The sequence below is a fragment of the Ochotona curzoniae genome, unplaced genomic scaffold, assembly GCF_017591425.1.
Source record: "Ochotona curzoniae isolate NIBS_2020 unplaced genomic scaffold, NIBS_Ocur_1.0 scaffold_3835, whole genome shotgun sequence".
Taxonomy (NCBI): Eukaryota; Metazoa; Chordata; class Mammalia; order Lagomorpha; family Ochotonidae; genus Ochotona; species Ochotona curzoniae.
The window spans coordinates 12890798-12907992 of NW_024467114.1; the positions used below are offsets into that span (position 1 = coordinate 12890798).

A 17195-nucleotide genomic window follows, 5' to 3' on the forward strand; every position below is an offset into this window, starting at 1 on the left:
CAGGATGTTAGCTCCGGAGAAGGGCAGCGCTCTGACCCACCGCTTGAGGGGCACACACATGTGACCCCCACCCCATTGGGGCCCTTCCTGTACACCGCATCCTGGAAGACGCCAGCAGCCAGCACGAAGGTGTGGTCAAGTCACACATGTGACAATCCAGTGCAAACCTTCAAGGAGAACAAAAGCCCTTTCTCACCTTGTGCCCTGCCTTGCGATGGCAATGAACGTGTAATTCACCCATGACTCTGCAGTGGCGCTCCTGCCTTGCCTGACCCTGGCTAATGAGGGGCCCTCAGCACTCCTATGAGAGGGAAGCAGGGCTGGCTCCCCACAGCACTGGCTGGTCGGGTGGGATGTTCCGGCCTGACTCATACACTTTAGAGCTTTCTCACATGCTTTTCACATGTTTGTCTTGACATCTGTGCAAGTCCCGCCTTCTCAATGAGACAAAGCATGCTAAACCTGGTACCAGCAGCTGCTCACTGGCCAAGGGCAGGGCCGAGTCGAAAGGCTGCATGTGGACCAGCAGCCAAAGCATCACTGTTGGAACCAGGATGCTTGGCACAGCCGGGCCTTACCAGGATGTTTTTAAAACAAAAGTTCATGTCTCTAAAAGGGACCTTAAGAGAGGTCGTGTTTGGAGGCAAAGTATAGATGGGGCAAGGAAATTAACTCAAGGGCAAGAATGCTTTCTCATGTGCCCCGAAAATTACTGGACTTCAGGTCATGTACTCTGCCATGCTGAGACTCCTTCCTGCTGTGGGGGTGAACTGCAGAACCATGCTGGATTCAGTAGTTTGCACTTCTGTCTCATCGTAGACTCATGAACCCTTTCAGCTGGAGAGCATGCATCACCGTCCATCCCTCAGCCCTTTGCAGCACTGCCTGGCACACAGTGGATGTTTGACTCTAACATGACTGAATTAATATAAACTACTAAAGCAGGCTTTTCAACTGTGAGAAATTCAGCCATAAAGTATTATTTTTAGGAGGCAGAAAGCAGTGCCTGGCACACAACAGATACCCTAACACTTCGAATTATTTCACCTTGGGCAAGTGCATTCTGACTTTCCATGAAGACATCCAGTGAGTGGTGAGACAGGTGGCTCATTGTTTTACTTACAGGGCCTGAAACACTGGGACAAATGCAAAGGGTGGGCATTGTTACTCACAGGAAAGGAGCTAGAATTTATAATTAACTGAGTCATAAACAAGCAAGAGGAACAGGCTTGGAGGGAGTTTTCTGGGATGAAATAAAAACATCCTAACACTGGCTGTAAGCAAGGTTGGACAGGATCAATTTACAAGAAACTTTTGAACTGCTTTCTTAATGTGGGTGAACTTTATGGGAAATAACTTACAACATGACAGGCACTCAGGAAAAACTTCCTGGGTTCCTAGAAAACTGTCCAGTGCCTATTTTCCTCCTAAGCCCAAATCACGTGGAACAGTGATAAATGTGGAAAGTCAAAGTTGTGGTTCCACGGGCTTTGCCTGACAATCCCCACCACAGGCAGGGTTCTCAAACCTCTCCCGCACCCCAAAGAGTCCAAGCAAGGTCCCTACCAAGTGCCACAGCCTAGCTCAGTGACTTAGAGCACAGCGGCATGCTCTGCTGGTGAGAAATCAAGTTCACAAGTGACTGTCCACAGAGTCAGAACCCTTGGGGGTGAAGCCCATTACCCACAACTGTTAGGCACAGCTAGTATGGGAATTTCAGCCTGTAAATGGCCTCTGAGGCTCCCCGGAGTGCATACTGGGTAAAAGATCATGGCAGATTGCACTAGCAAGGAAACAAAAGTCTCATATTTGGATTTATTTGTGATGCTGAAATTTTAAAATTTAAGAGTGCCCACTTCAGCCCTCAGGGGCGGGGGTGTGTGTGCCACATAAGCTGTCCCAAGAACCCAAGCATTTGGTAGGTCCCCAAGCAGAGGACCTGAAGGAGATCGGGCCAAAGGCACCTGCTCAGGGGGCTGGAATGGGTGGCAAATGTCCTCGTGGACATTCCCAGGGCTCCCCGCTGCTGTCCGCAAGCTGCAAGGCAGAGGCTACCGCGGGCCTGCCAGGCATGTCCTCTGCCCGCAGCTTGTCTGCAAAGGAAGGGGTCAGCTGGTACGGAAGGGCTGCCAGCTCTTGCAAAGCACAGCCAGTACTAAACTCAGTGGCAGTCCCACCTGCACTCGCATGGCTGTGAAAATTATTTAGGGGAAGGGTGCAGTGATGGTAATTACAGAAGGAATGCCAAGATAGCTCTTAAATGCTTTGCCTCCTGTCGGGGAAAAAAAAAATGCTATTTAGAGATCTGTGAGTGGCTAATATTCCTGTAATCGACATCAACAGTTTTCTAGCTCATGCTAGCTGGCAGGGGCATTTCTATACGGGAGGATGCGGCCAGAGATGTTGTCCTGTCTCAGGCTCACTCGGTCTAGAAATGGGGTAGTAAAGGCTGGGGTTATAGGCCCCCCGGACCTGCATGAACAAAAAGACTGTGAGCTCCTTTGATATCGCAGATGTGCTATCCACCGGCAGGAAGTACATATACAATCATATGAGAGCGATCCTGCCCGCTTGCCTCACCTAAGGGAAAACAGCACCGAGCCAGAAGTCACACCTGCCGGGAGAGCAGTCTGAGCAGCCAAGTCTCACTGTCCAGAGCAGCACTTCACCACGAATGTGATTCCCTAGTGGGACGGGAGGTCCAGGCTGGACAGTGGGCCATGGTTGGGCCCTCTGGGTGGGGTTGCTGTGCAGGCCACAGTGGCCAAGCACTAGCTTACTGTCCCTAACCCCGGGCTTCTGGCTTGCAAGAGAGGCACTGAAATCCCTGCTTCACTGGGTTACTGTATGGATAAATGGGAGCTGCTGGGTGAAATCAGGTGGTAGAGAGGCCAGACAGTGGGCCATCAAGATGTCCACACTGGACACCAGGGTCTCATGCCAGGGCTGACCTGAGGCCATCACCGCAGGGCTTCACGGGACGACTGCTTTCTTTCAGTCCGGGGTTTGCCAGCGGCTCTCTTCCTCTCTTCCCTTGCATCTCTGCTTCCCTTTCTCCCCTCCTTTCTTCCTCACTCTCTTCCCATTTATCCATCTGCCCAGAAAGTACCTCTGGAACATCTCCTGTATTCCAGGCACTGAGCTAGGTTTTGGAAACACGATGCTAAGTAAACATGGGCCACGTTCCCACAATGACTCAGAGCAAGAGACAGAAAAATCAATTTGACAATAAGGAGAGGTGGGAGGAAATGATCAAGTTCAGGGTATGATGGGAGGGGGGAGAGAAACACCTAGAAGTGACTGCTGGGGAGGAGTCAGGGAGCACTTCCTGCATGGAGGGACAGGCAGGTGAGAGCCTGGGGATGAGAAGAGCTACATGTGTGAGGGAGTGCTGTGCTCGGAGAGGAGCGGGGAGCAGTGACAGGCACTGGAGTGCCAGTGCTGGCTGTAGGGCAGTCAGACACGGCTGGGATCCAGCAGGCAGAGGCTGTGCAGTTCTGCAGCCGTACCACGTCTCTATGCCCTGCTGAGGGCAGGGCAGCTCGGGCAGCCATGACACCAGGGTCAAGTCCTGGAGAATTTCACATAAGCCAAGCTGGAGAGTTCTTCAGTCATTTTCTTTTTAAAAGACTTGGGCCTGGCGGCATGGCCTAGTGGCTAAAGTCCTCGCCTTGAACACACCGGGATCCCATATGGGCGCCGGTTCTAATCCCGGCAGCTCCACTTCCCATCCAGCTCCCTGCTTGTGGGCTCTGGGAAGGCAGTTGAGGACGGCCCAATGCTTTGGGACCCTGCACCCGTGTGGGAAACCCGGAAAAAGTTCCTGGTTCCCGGCTTTGGATCGACACAGCACCGGATGTTGCACTCACTTGGGGAGTGAATCATCGGACGGAAGACCTTCCTCTCTGTCTCTCTTCCTCTCTGTATATCTGACTTTGTAATAAAAAATAAATCTGTAAAAAAAAGACTTATATACCTACTTACTTCTTTGAAAAGTAAAATAAAATAGAGGTGAAGACAGAGAGCCTCCACCTGCTGGTTCACTCCTCATTTGCTTGCAACAGCCAGGGGTGGGCCCAGCTGATGCTAAGAGGCAGGAACTTTGTGTTTTCTATGTGAGTGGCAGAGACCCAAGTCCTCGGGCCATCAACTGCTCCCATTCAGGCACAGTATTAGGAAGAAAAGCCAGGACTCAAGTTGGCACTCAGCTATGGAATACCGACATCCTCAGTGGGGGCCTACCCCACTCAGCCACAAAGCTAGCCACTGAGGGGCCAGCCATTTCTCAGCGGGTTGACTAACTACAGACATCATGGCAACTCACATGAGCCTGTGCGGCTCCCCATGCCCTCCTCTGTGTGTGTGTGGCTAATGGCCATCAAGGTCCCTTCCACGGACCTGTGCAGACCCGTCAGTCCTATCCATCTCCAAGCCTGCATGCTCCTCTGCGGGCTCAGAAGATGCTGCCACTTGCACAGGTCCAGCAACTCTTCTGGCTTCTGCAGAGCGCACCTGACACAGGTTCAGGTGTTTCCTTTGCTGTGTTACCCTGCTGTTTTCCAGGAGTGTCAGTTACCTGAAGCTGGGTGAGGCCAGGGAGGGTAAGAAACGAGCTCTGGTGCAGAAGGATGAATTTGAGGCTTGAGCCTGCATTCGTCTTAAAGGGAAACGTATGCAGAAGACCACTGCACCTGACAACATGGCACCCAGTAAACAGCCTGATGGTATGCCAGGATGCAGGCTGGATCCAGAACGAGAACACATATTCCACTATGCAGAATGCTCCCTCTAAAGCTCACCATGTGTGTCTGCTCTAAGCAGTTGTGAAGCTTTCCAGTCTGAGTGGCATTATGGATACAGGTGGAGAACCAAGAACAGACAGCCCGGGCCCTCAGGCTCGGCCCAGCAGCTCTCTGCCTGGCTCTCCTCCCACCCGCCTGCAGAGGCCCTGGGAAGGCACAATTTTCTCATCACTCTGTGACACAGGAAACCCCAGCTCCTAGCATCCCAATAACTTGAGAAACTCTTAGAAATCTCAGCTAAAATTAACCCCTTCTTTGGATTTTCAGTACCACTTGATCTGGCACATATTCCTTTGTTTTAGACTTCTAAGTCTTCAGTAGGAGGGAACTAAGGTGGAATTGTTCCCCTACTAAATCACCGTTCCTTGCCACTCCCTGAGAAGACTGGGAGGGAAGGGAGTGGCCAACTGGGAGCCCTCCAACTCTGTTTTCCAATGCCGTGACCCCTGGGCACAGCTCTAGGCCCTTCCAGTCAGCCAGACCCTAGCAACCCTGACAAGATAGCATGGGTATGCCAGGGCAAGGTGCAGGGCAGGCTGCTCTCAAGAGCCATGCAGATTTCCTGGGACCATCTCAGTTTCAAACAATCTATTCTAGATCATTGGAGCCCTGCAGCATGCAAAGGGACTCAATCACCCCACACCTGCTTATCCCTTCTGTGACTCCCGGGTGCCCCATCCCTGTGTGTGACCAGGAGGCTCAGGGAGGTCCAGTGGCACCTTCCTTGGTCCAGAGGCCAAGGCAGCACGTTTGCCACCCAAGACCCTGTCCTGAGAGGCCACAGGAGGTCCCAGGAACCAGCAAGTGTTCCAGAGTCAGGCTGCCCTAGGTGAAGGGCCAGCTTGCCCCTTCCAGGTGTGTGACAGCTGGCAGCTGTGTGCCTCTGTATCCCAGTCTGTGAAGCAGAACACTACCCCCAGTGTGGAAAGTGTTTGACGAGGACCTAGTGAGACTAGCATAAATGCAAGCACATGCAATAGAGCTTGGCACATGAAGACCCTCATAGCTCTGAAGCAAGGCTAACCTGTGGGGAGACACTGAGTCTGGGGACGCCTTTCTGAGAGGAGCTCAAGGGCCAGGGAGTTGGAGGGGCTTCCCTCCACTGCAGAGTGGGCGGGAGCAGTGAGGCTGTAGAAGCCTGGGGCTCTGACTGCTACAATGCCGCTTATTAGTGAGCCACTGGCCCAGGGAGCCTCTCTACTTGGTGTTTAGTCTGACTAATTATGTCAGTGGTTTAGTGAATATGGTTTTTGAGATGATCTGGTAACCAGGGGATGCAGTTTCAGTATTAAGTGGCAAAGAATAGTTATTATTAAACTATTGCATATACATGATTATTCACATATCTCGATGGATTATTCTAGGCTGTGGACGTTGTGAAAACAAAAACAAAAACTCAGGCCAACACATATCCTTCCCTCACTAGGGGTTGGCCTAGCTTCTGCGGCCTGTAACTGTCTCTCCCGCTACCTCGGACCCTTCCAGCCACAGTGACCTTCCTGTGGCTCAGGGAGCCTGTTCTGCAAGTCTTGGCTCAGCTGTCAGCTTCCCAGGGCAAGTAGAGTTTCAGTGGACAGCCCCATCTGCCTTGCCATCCCCAACTCTCTCCTGTCCCCGGCTCCAAGCTTTCCTTTCCCCTCTAACAGGAGCCACGTTTCACCCATGCCTGTGCCACTGGCTTGTTTATCAGGCTTGCTGCCCACTGTCTCCTCCTCATCAGAATGAGTTCCAGGACCACAAAGAGCTGCATGTGTTTTGTTCTTGGACAAATCACCAGTTCCCGGCATGCAGTGGGAGTCAAGAAATACTTGCTGGGTGAATGAGGGGCTTAACCAGGAGCCAGCGAGATGGCAACCTCAGAAGAGACTCTGCTGGCCTGAGAAATCAGCAGGCCCCTTTTAGGCCTCCCTCCTCCTTCCACTGCCTGAGACTGCGCTGCCCTACGCCCCTGAGGCCTGTGTGAGTTTCGGGTCTTTCCTGTGGATGTGGCTCTCTGCTCAGGAAGAGGGTGTGGGCTCTGAGTTTCAGCAGGAGGAAGGCGGGAGTTCTAGTGGCCACCGGTGTGCGGCCACTGCTGAGCCCTGCCGGCCGTGGGGACCTGAAGGGGGTTCACTCTGCAACACAGCTGGTGAGTCGCCAGCTGCCTCGAGACACAGGATGAGGATCTGGGGCCCCTACCTTCTCTTCCAGGGCTTGTTAGCACCCCCGCTTCAGGTGGGTGGGGGTGAAACTGGAGTTGGTTGGCAGCCGGCTTCCCTGGAGCACAGGTGAGGGGGTGGAACACAGGGCGAGAGGCAGGGTGGGAAGCATGCCTGGCTCGCCCTGATCCCTGCTCTCCCCACCCCAGGACTGCAAATAGCTGAGACAGACTCACAGAGGAAGAGGACAGAAGCCAGGCATTTCACCAAACGGGGTGGAGGGAGGACTGGTCCTTGTCCTGCCTACAGAACTCTGTGCCCATGATCTCATCTCTCAAGACCTGAGGCTCTAATAGCCCGTAATTACTTAATCCTCCCCACTCTGCCGTTTGTTCTCGGCTGGAAGTGCCAGATAAACACCCTGTTTATTACTGAGATAACCTGAATTCATAGAAAAACCAAAACACCGTGAGAGCTTCCCCAAGAGTGATTCCTCTCCGAGATTTAGAATCATGAAAGGAGGAAAAAGTGTTGAAAGAACAGAAAATGATTTCCTTCCTGAGATCTGAGCACTGAGAAGGTCAAATTTCAAACTTTAAATTTCAATCTGAGGTTTTGTTTCTGCATTAAAAAAATAAAATATTTATTTGACATGTAGGAGAGAGAGAGTGCATCCATCTGCTGGTTTACTCCCCAAATGGCCACAACAGCTAGGTTTGGGCAGCGCTAAAACTAGCAGCTAGGAACTCCATCAGGAACACCCATCTCCTGCATGGGTGGCTGAGGCCGAGCACTTGGACGAGGCCATTACCAGAGAGCTGATCTGCAACCCTGGGACTTGAACTGGTGTTGCAATCCAAGGATACAGGGTGTGGTGTTAGCCTGATCACTGTACCACGTTGCTAGCCCCTCATTCTTGCACCTTCATATTAGTGTCGTCCCTCACCCAGTGACATGTGACCTGTGGGGGAGCCCCATGCACCATGAAGCACGTGGAGGATGTTGCCTTCCTCATTTGATTGATATGCCAACTACTTTTGCTGTGGCTGCGGAGGCGCCATTTGGAGGTATTTTTCAGCCAGAACGAAACAGCTGAACTAGGGGATGCCTGAGGCAGAGTGGAATGGGTTGCGGCAGGGAGAGAGCAGAGAGGACAAGACAAAAGTCAGTGTGCAGGTAGAGTTCAGAGACTCCCTGCAGTGCCATCAGCAGCAAACTGGGGAGAGTGCATGTCCAGGAATAGAGGGACATGGCTACTTGTTTCTGGGAAAACTTAGGAGAATGTCCTCAAGGGGTTATGACCTGAAGGCAACCATCTCATATATGCCACAAAAAAGTCCAAAATTCAAATATGATTTTCAGACTGAGAACAACCCTCACGGTTGTTTTGGTTTATTCCACATTCACTTAATGTGGAATAAAAATACACAGAGCCCCCTCCAAATAGACATTTAAGACAGTGGGTAAAAATTACAAAAAAGAAAAAAGGAGTGAAAGAGAGAGCAGATATGAGGGTACTTCAACAGCTTGCAGAAAAATTAGATTAAAAGATAAATTCTGGTGCAGAAATTTGGGAAATTCATGCATAGTTTTCTCACTACACATTTTTGTCAAATTTGAAAACACCTTCTTGCGCATGGATTTCAAAACTGTTTTTGCATCAAAAACAACATATCTTCCAATTCTATTTCCAACAAACTTTTTCAAGTTTCCTGGTGTACCTCTGGATTAAAAGAAGGCAACAAAGAATGAACAAGGCAAAAAAATATTTTTTTTTCGATCCCAGCAGTACATACCTTGCAGTGAGGCCTGTAAGTCTTTCATATTTTGGTCCAAAAGCTGAGAGGGGAGGAAGCCAGATCCTGCCTGAGGCTTGAGGTCTGGCTCTCCCAGGACCATGGCAGCTGCAGGTTCCCTCGGCCGACCATCTCCAAACACTGCAGCCCACTCTCTGCCAAACTCGCCCTCCTCCAGGGAGGATGTGCTGAAGATCTCCGTCAGCAATTGCAAGTCATCTTTGTCGGCGCCTTCAGGGTCTGGGGTCCCTGCCCCGGGGCCTGGGCTAGCTGATGGAAGCAACAACACACAGTGCATCACCACAGAGTGCCCCATCCCAAGCCACAGACACTACTGGGCCATCTCTGCTTAAGCATATGGTCAATCAAAACACCTGAGATTCTCAAAAGTTCATGGAAAATGCTTACTATGCAAAAATTATATTGGATTTCAAAGCTTTTGTGCATCCAAATAAACCTCTTTTCATTCCCTCTTTTCACAATTTTGTAAAACCCCTTTGTACACACTCATCCTGCACTAGCAGTCTGTAGATCTCACAATTCAGTTTCCAGCCCCATGCTCTCAGAAAGCTTGTCCATCAAAGGCAGTACAATTTCTGAGTGCTAACAGTGGCGTGTAAACACTGGCCACAGAAAATGCCAGCGTCTTGGTTTTTCCTTAACAAAAAAGCAAATTTACCCAAATATTTCTTAGATCCAAAACAAAGCCAGGATTGAAAGCATGTTGGCAGCCACCCCACCTTCTTTTTTTAAAATATAGATAGCTCCCAGACTCTTTCCACACTGCCTGGACTGGAACGGTGAACACTGTGTGGCAGGCCTGTCCTGCCACTCAGGTTGGGGAGAGAGACCTCACTGTGCCCTGCCCAGGGAGGAAAGGGGGTGCAGAGTAACCAAGAAAGGCACCCTTGTGTCTTCCATGGCTGAAATCACAACCTTATGGAGCACAGGAAAGGAGGACCCAGGAGGACCCCAGAGAGGGCACCCCTGGGCCACAGGCACAACTCTGAAGGGTTAACATGAGTACCCCTGACTTCAGCAAGAGCCTGCATGGTCACGGATCTCTGGACTGTCATCCCTAAAGTTACAATATTCATCATGCCTACCTTGGGGTGTTGTCAGGAAGATGAAAAGAAATTGCACCTTAACACTTAAGAGGAGATATCCATCCTTGGAAAAAGTGCACTGACAGAATACTGAATACTGGGACCAGGAGGACGGGAACACGCTGCCTACACCAAGACCTTTCGTTGAGTTTTCTAAATATTATGAGAACAGGGATGGATGGATTTATTAACTGTGGTTTTGTGGTAGCACTTCATTGTCACCTGGAAACTGAACATTTTATTGTAAGTCATAAAGAGAAGAAAAAAAAATGGCAGCATTGCAATCTCAATCAGCTTTATCAAGTGGTATTATCAGATGTCCCTCAAATCTAAAAGACAGTAAGAGAAGTCTTGTTCTCTTTCTTTCTAAAAACAGAGCTCTCTGTGTTGACTTCCCTGGGTCTACTTCCAGGCACACTTTACATAAAAGATCTAAAGATGAAGGGGACTTTTTGATGTTGTTGAGCTTGGCTATAAATTAGGGAGGGGAGGGATCCAGTCCTCCTTCCTCCTGGTTTTAAAAGAGTGGGAAACATCACCTTCATCAGCCAACTCTCTAATGTAATTGTTTTTACTGTTTATTTTATCAAAAACATTTTCTCTGAGACAGAGCCTGTAGGCAAGGCAGGTGCGAGGTTGGGGAGGAGGGTATGTTCAAGCTTCTGAGGCAGCAGTGTGACCACCCAGGCTTGTGTGTGGCCAGTGTGGGTAGGGCCAGGTTGGCAGCTCCATCTGTAAGGAGTTGGACCCAGGTGGGTCCTAAGCATGTGTCCGTCAACATGTGTGCCCCTTCCTCCCCCTTCTCGGCTCGGCCCTTGGGACCCAGACCAACTTACAAACCTCTGCACTTCCTCCTTTCAAAGGCGCTGTAATACCCCAGCCCTTTCAGTGGTTTTCTCTCCGACCTGACTGAAACCAGATGATGACTGAACCAAAGCCCAGTAACATGGAACCAATTCCAACTGAGGGTGACTCGAAACCAGCCTAGGGGATGACACACTATCCCTAGGGTCATTTGAGAAGACATTCCTCTGAGTCCAAGGGGTACTCTTCCTTGCTGTCATTGACGTGAGTATGTATCACTGCATCAGCAATGACAAACGACACAGAGCCCTGTAAAAGCAAGCAGGACTTGGAAGTCCTGTCCTGGTGCTAGGGGGGACTTGGTGACGGTACTTAAAGTGACTTCAACACCTCTTCCTCTTCCCTCTTCTTCTTTAATTCTCAGGTTCTCCACATGACCCTGGCATGGCAGCTCTATCCTAAGAGCTGCCTCAGAGTTCTCCATTTCTCAGGCCTGGCTCCATGACAGACACCTGCTGGAGGCTTCTCCGAATTGGTACAGGTACACTGCATAGGACCTCTGATTTTGCTTTGGGATTCTAAAGTGCAGTGATATCATGTGGACGGAAACAGGTTGATAAAGTGGAGTGAGACTCCTGATAATGCTGCCGGAGCTTCTGGATCCAGCCCATCCCTGTATGTGCTCAGTTATACGGACTGATTTTTGTTTTTAAAGAGTTTTAAACCTAAACTGTTTGATTAGGGCTTTTATCCTTGTAACCCAAATATCCCCAATACCATATCCCGTCAAACTCAAACTTCTTAGCAACAGAGATGAGAAAGTATGGGTGATAAGGCCGATATTATCTAGAGCCAGGTTTGAACACAAACTTGGTCTACATCGAAGTCTACCATTGACTTTGGCCTATCATTTAGCACCCTGGTTATTCAACAGTTAAAGCAGGCTGCACAGTGAATTTTTTCACTTCAAGAGAACTTATTAGCTAAAAGCAATGAAACTGGCACTGCCTTGAACCATAAAACATGGAAGCTTCCAATTATTGCACTGATAATTAAGATGCTTGAAATTACTACACATAACTTGTAAGAAAAAACTTAATTACAAGTAGAAAAGGACACGTTGAGGTCTGTATTCAGACAAGTCAAGACTTGAGAAATAACACCAGTCACTTGGCTCAGGAGAACCATGCTATCATTTGCTTTGAAAATAATTCCACCCAACAGAGAAAAAAAAAACCAGGGATGCAAGCAGAGATGATAAGGTCTGACAGCAGCTCCTGTGCCCACCCCATCGGAGCGAGAGCTTCCTCCCATGTAGGCGAGCAAGTGCTGCTACTGGCTCATGGCATTTCATCCTGTTTTTATCTGAAAGGAAGAGCAAGGGTTGGGGAGCACTCTGGTGCCAAACCCACAAAGCTCCTCCAAGCCCTCTTCACTCTCTTGTAGGCTTCACATTAGATAACCCAACCACAGATGTTACCATAAAAATAAGGGCCAACAGACATGACGTAGCCATGTTCTCACCCCTCTGTCTCCAACTCCATGACCCTCCGTCCATCCCCCTCCCTGCCATCTCCTTCCAGGAGCCTCCTGTGTTCCCACCATTATTGGGCTCTGGCATCTTTGGTCTCTGCTCCTTCAGTCCTCCTCCCCCTGGCCTGAGGGGACTTGTGCTCATCCCCACAACAACCACTCTGCACCTGGTATTACTGTCTACTCCTCCTGATGCCTCCCTCCTTCCACAGCCGTACACTATGTCTCTACCCTTTATTCACCTGTCTGGAATTAAGTTCCTGTCTATCTCCTACACTGACATGGCTCTCTTGAAGCTATAAGGTAGATTCTCCTGATGAATTCCAATTCTCTTTTCTTGAACCTTGACCATAATAGTATTTTGTTTGCACCACTGCCTCGCTCTGAAAATGATGTCATCCTGGAAGCCACCATGAAGAGGGTCTTGCACATAACCTGCCACTTCCTTGAAACTACCTTCCTTGCTGCCTCTTTCTAATCTATTTGCCCTAAGCTCTCACCATGTGACACCATATCTGTCTTGCAGTTTCTACCTGTTCCCATACTTCCAATCCATCTCCAATTCTAGGTTCTTTCTCAAACTCTGATGACAAATTTTTATGGGGGAGGAAAGATTAGGTGTGAAGCCTCCAAAATTTGCCAGTTAGCTAGGATGCTGGCACTCTACAGAGGCCCCCTTCTGCTGGGGTCTTTGTTGAGTCCATTATGAAATGAATCCCTGGCTCAAAATCCTTCAATGGCTCTCCAGGGCCACAGAGTAAAGTGGCACTCATGCTGCCTTTGGGACCTCCACACTTCAATGGAGCCCTTTTGGTGAACGGCAAGAAGCCCACGACCCAGCCAGCTCCTCTGTTTGTGGAGGCTGAACATGCTTTGCTGCCTTCCTATCTGTTTCAGGACCTGCTGGGTGAGAAATCAATATATCTGTCTCTACAAGTTCATCTTCTTTGACTCATCTGACAGAGGACACCCAGGTGAGATGAACTGTCTGTGATCAGAAGTGATGTGTTACAGGTCATTTGGTGGGGGACCCTTGACTCCCAGGTCAAGGTGCTTCCTCACTGTGGTACCCTGTCTGCTCATGAGACTATTCTGGATCTCCCATGTAAACTACATGACAGTTTTAATAACAGATGCTTTTGCCTGCCATGGTATAGCGGTCAAGGTGCCGATCCGATCCACCCAGCGTGCTTCTCCATGATGCTCTAGGGTTAGAACATAAAACCCTGTGCCCCAAGAGAAACCATACACCAATGAGCTCTACATGCATGATGACCCACAGGCAGGGGAAGCTCTCTGACGTTCGGCCTGTGGGAAACTGGTGACAACTCACTCAGGTAACATTTTTGAAATCATACTGAGTTTCATGACCTCAGCATAAATGAGGAATGCAGAGGATGGAAACATAACTACACAGACTGAAAATGAGAGCACAGGAAAACAAACAGATAAATGTCACTGCACCCACCTTCAGGTGCGTGTGAAACAGGAAGACTCGGCTCTCTGCTCTGCACTCTCCTCTTATGACTAATCTTAAGGCTGCACATTTGCAACACAGAAGAAAGCCCCCCACTTGACCCCACACAGACTCTTTCCTCACATCACCCAAAAGATGGCAGAGGCAGGAGGGATAGAAACCAACTTACAAAAGTATCTAACAAGAAACATATTCATCATAGAAGGCTCTGGTCAGAAACTGTATTTGCTTAGAATTCAATAATATGTCTTGTAAAAACTCCCTTCTGGTTTTAAAAAAAAACAGACATTGATATAATACTTGATACAATAAGAACAGATCAGGGAACCTGCCACACTCCGATTCTGAAAACAAAACAGTACATCAATAGAGCAAAACATGAACAGCACCAAATACTTGTTGATCACCCCCAAACCTGGCCCCTCATCTCAATGCTCCATCTCAGCAACCAGACAACCTTACAGATTGCACGGAGCCCGAGCCAGGGTCAGTGTCTCTGGGATCTCCATGAACATCTTTCTGGAGTCAGTCTACATGGAATACTAACAACTTTCTAGGAGTTCCCAGGAGGAAGCGCAGAGAGCTTCAGAGTATATCATTGCTTCTTGGAAGGATCAAAGGTGGCAGCACATTCCAGAATGCCGAGGAGAGAGGGAAGTGGGGACATTGCTGAGGAAAGGTAGGAGCTTTGGGTTTGGAAACTGTGAGACACCTAATCCCTACTGTGTAGTACGTAACCCTGAGTACTAGGAGAAGGCTGAAGGTACTCCTCACCACACGTGACAGTGGGCCATGTGGCCAGAGTTAAGACCTACCAGTCCAGAAATAATAACTGAGGGAGCAGCAGCAGCTTTTCAGTTGTTGTTTGTTGTTTTTATTTGCTTTTGGCTTATTCTTGTCCCAGAGAAGGGTCTTTTGGGCAAGTTCCAGTCATAAGACTTAGATGAGCTGAATTCATCCACCCCCCTTCTGCTTTTACCAACACTTTCGTTCAGTCTTACGGTAGTTATTTTTCTTGGTCGAATTTGAAGGAACACAAACAACTTCTATACAGACTGATGGCAGACTGTCACATTTGCTTGCCCAAGGATACTGTACAGCCAGTTTCATGGGTCTCCAAATGTCAATGGATGCTTTTATCATTGAGGATGGTTTTACAAATTATGGTCAAATACTTGCTTTCCACTACAACATGCATTCAGTAGGAGAAAGCACGCTTCACTGTGAGACTGAATCAGAGTGGTTTTGGGGCCGTTGTTTGAGAATGGTCACTGCTGTCTTGGTAACATCGGACTTCAGCTTATCCATGCCGTCTCACAGATTTTCCAGTGGAAGTCAACTGACCCCACTCAGCAGAGCACTGCAGCTCTGTAAAGTCAGTCATTTCTGGATTAAGCTATTTTACTCTTGGTTTAATGTCTTTTATGTTCTAATCAACATCTTAATTAGGGAGTTGGGTCTTCCAACAGTTTCCCAGGGGCACAATCTGAAGTCCAGAAATCAGTGAGCGTTTTCTTCAGTCGAAACAAGTACTCCATCACCAGGAGCATCTGTTCACACTCATGGTCATGGGCGTGTCTAAGCTGATGCCACCTATGGGTTTCTGATACAACAGGAGAGGCAGCCAGTGGGAACACATTGCTGGTGCCTGACGAAGCAACGTGTGGGTTGGTGATGACATAGAGAAATGAGAGATCATGACATTTCCCACCACTGGGAAAGCTGTTTTCTGATGGACAATACATAATGTAAGGAAGAACATAGTTAAAACTCTATATTTGGGAGTAAATTAAGTGATCAAAAATGGTATCTGAAAAAAATGGCATCTGAATTACCGCTCTACATAGCTCATGGACACGGATATTCCAATGATAAGCCAATGAAGTAGGAAAGGTTTTTTTTTTTTTTTTTTTTTTTAAAGAAATAGAAAGCTACCATATTATCCCAAGGCATCTTAGCATTCAAAAGGAGTTTGTGAAAGTAAGCATAAGGCCTGGCGTGATAGTGTGATGGTTAAGGTCCTTGCCTTCAACACGCCTGGATCCCATATGGGCGCTGGTTCTAATCTACTTCCCATCCAGTTCCCTGCTTGTGGCCTGGGAAAGCAGTAGAGGACAGCCCAAAGCCTTGGGACCCTGTACCTGCATGGGAGACCGGGAAAGAAGTTCCTGCATCCTGGCTTCAGATTGGCACAGCACTGGTCACTTGGGGAGTGAATTATCAGACAGAAGATCTTCCTCTCTGTCTCTCCTTCTCTCTATATATCTGCCTTTCCAATAAAATAAATAAATCTTTTTTAAAAAGAAAGCAAGCATATATCTCAGAGAAGCAGCACTTCTGATTTAATTCTATGAAGAAACACATGGCTGCTACCTAGATCACCCAAGCCCAAAGCTAAGAAGACTTTAGACTCATGTTTGCTATGCCTGTGGAAAGAAACACTGGCAAGTTACAGTAAGGTTGAGGATATGTTGAAATTGAAGTGGGGGCAGGGAACAGGAAAGAAAAAGTTCATGTATTTTTTCATAATTGTTTTGTTTTTGCACTAATGTGAATGTTACCACCTACTCAAAAATTACACTTGTTAAGATAATTAAATACGTTGATAATAAAAGCAAAAGAGAATGATATGAACAAGTTGTTGGGAATAGCAGAAACAATTCTATTAAGGTGAGTTGGAACCTGAGTCTAATTGTAAATATCTTCACTAAATATTAAGACTTGCTAAAAAATGGGTAGTGAGGATCTAGGTTTCATTATATTATTATCTATATGTCACTTTTAGTAAGATTAAGATATTTCTCTCTTGGAAAAATAATTTATAAAAAATACATTGCATCAAAGTATTCTATTTTCAAGACAGGCTGAATTTTTTTTTTTTTTTAACAAAATGGAGGTCATGTGTGGCACTCTGCATTCGCTGCTTGCTTCTGAACTTCATCATCTGCCTTGATGTCAATATTTGCACAGGACCAGTCATTTTGATAAAATACACAAACCGTCATGACTTGCATCTGCTGCTGTCTGGCCAGGTATTACTAAAGTGGTATATTTCAACCTTGGACATGCTCTAACCAGTGTCCATCAGTCCCTTCCCCCCAAGACTCTCTTCCTCTCACACTCTCTCAGTGAAAACCACCTGGAGCTCAGGGTGAGTCCAGCTGTCTGCCCTGCTTGGCCCACAGAGTCACCTTATCCCATAACTAGTCCCATAAGAAACCTGTGAGATCAAGGCACACTGCAGTGCCAGCCCCCAGGGGATGGGTGTGAGTTTGGCTCAAGGGTGTTTTAAACTTTTAGCAAGCCATTAAAATAAAAACTCTCAGTAAGAAGAGAACAAAGGCTAAGCTGAGGCTGAACTTACTCAGTTTCCTGCAATCACTGAATCACCACTGCCATTCAAATCCATGGCTCTGAGTTCTCTTGGAGGTTGTCTAGTGACTCTGGGTCTCATGAACTTGGATGCAGGGCTTTCCAGACACGTATGCCCTGCATTTAACAAATAACTACGGCTGCATGAAGGTAGGAAGCCACCTGCA

The 17195-nt window shown here is 48.2% G+C and overlaps 1 protein-coding gene across 2 annotated transcripts in view; it reads right to left on the bottom strand.

Annotated features, from left to right (window-relative positions):
• ICA1 (islet cell autoantigen 1) overlaps window positions 1-17195 on the bottom strand; it is a 132091-nt gene that overhangs the window by 3302 nt on the left and 111594 nt on the right. For both annotated transcript variants that reach the window (XM_040965095.1, XM_040965096.1), the window contains one exon: window positions 8737-9006. In XM_040965095.1, the coding sequence (XP_040821029.1) occupies window positions 8737-9006 (270 nt within the window). The remainder of the gene's footprint in view (window positions 1-8736; window positions 9007-17195) is intronic.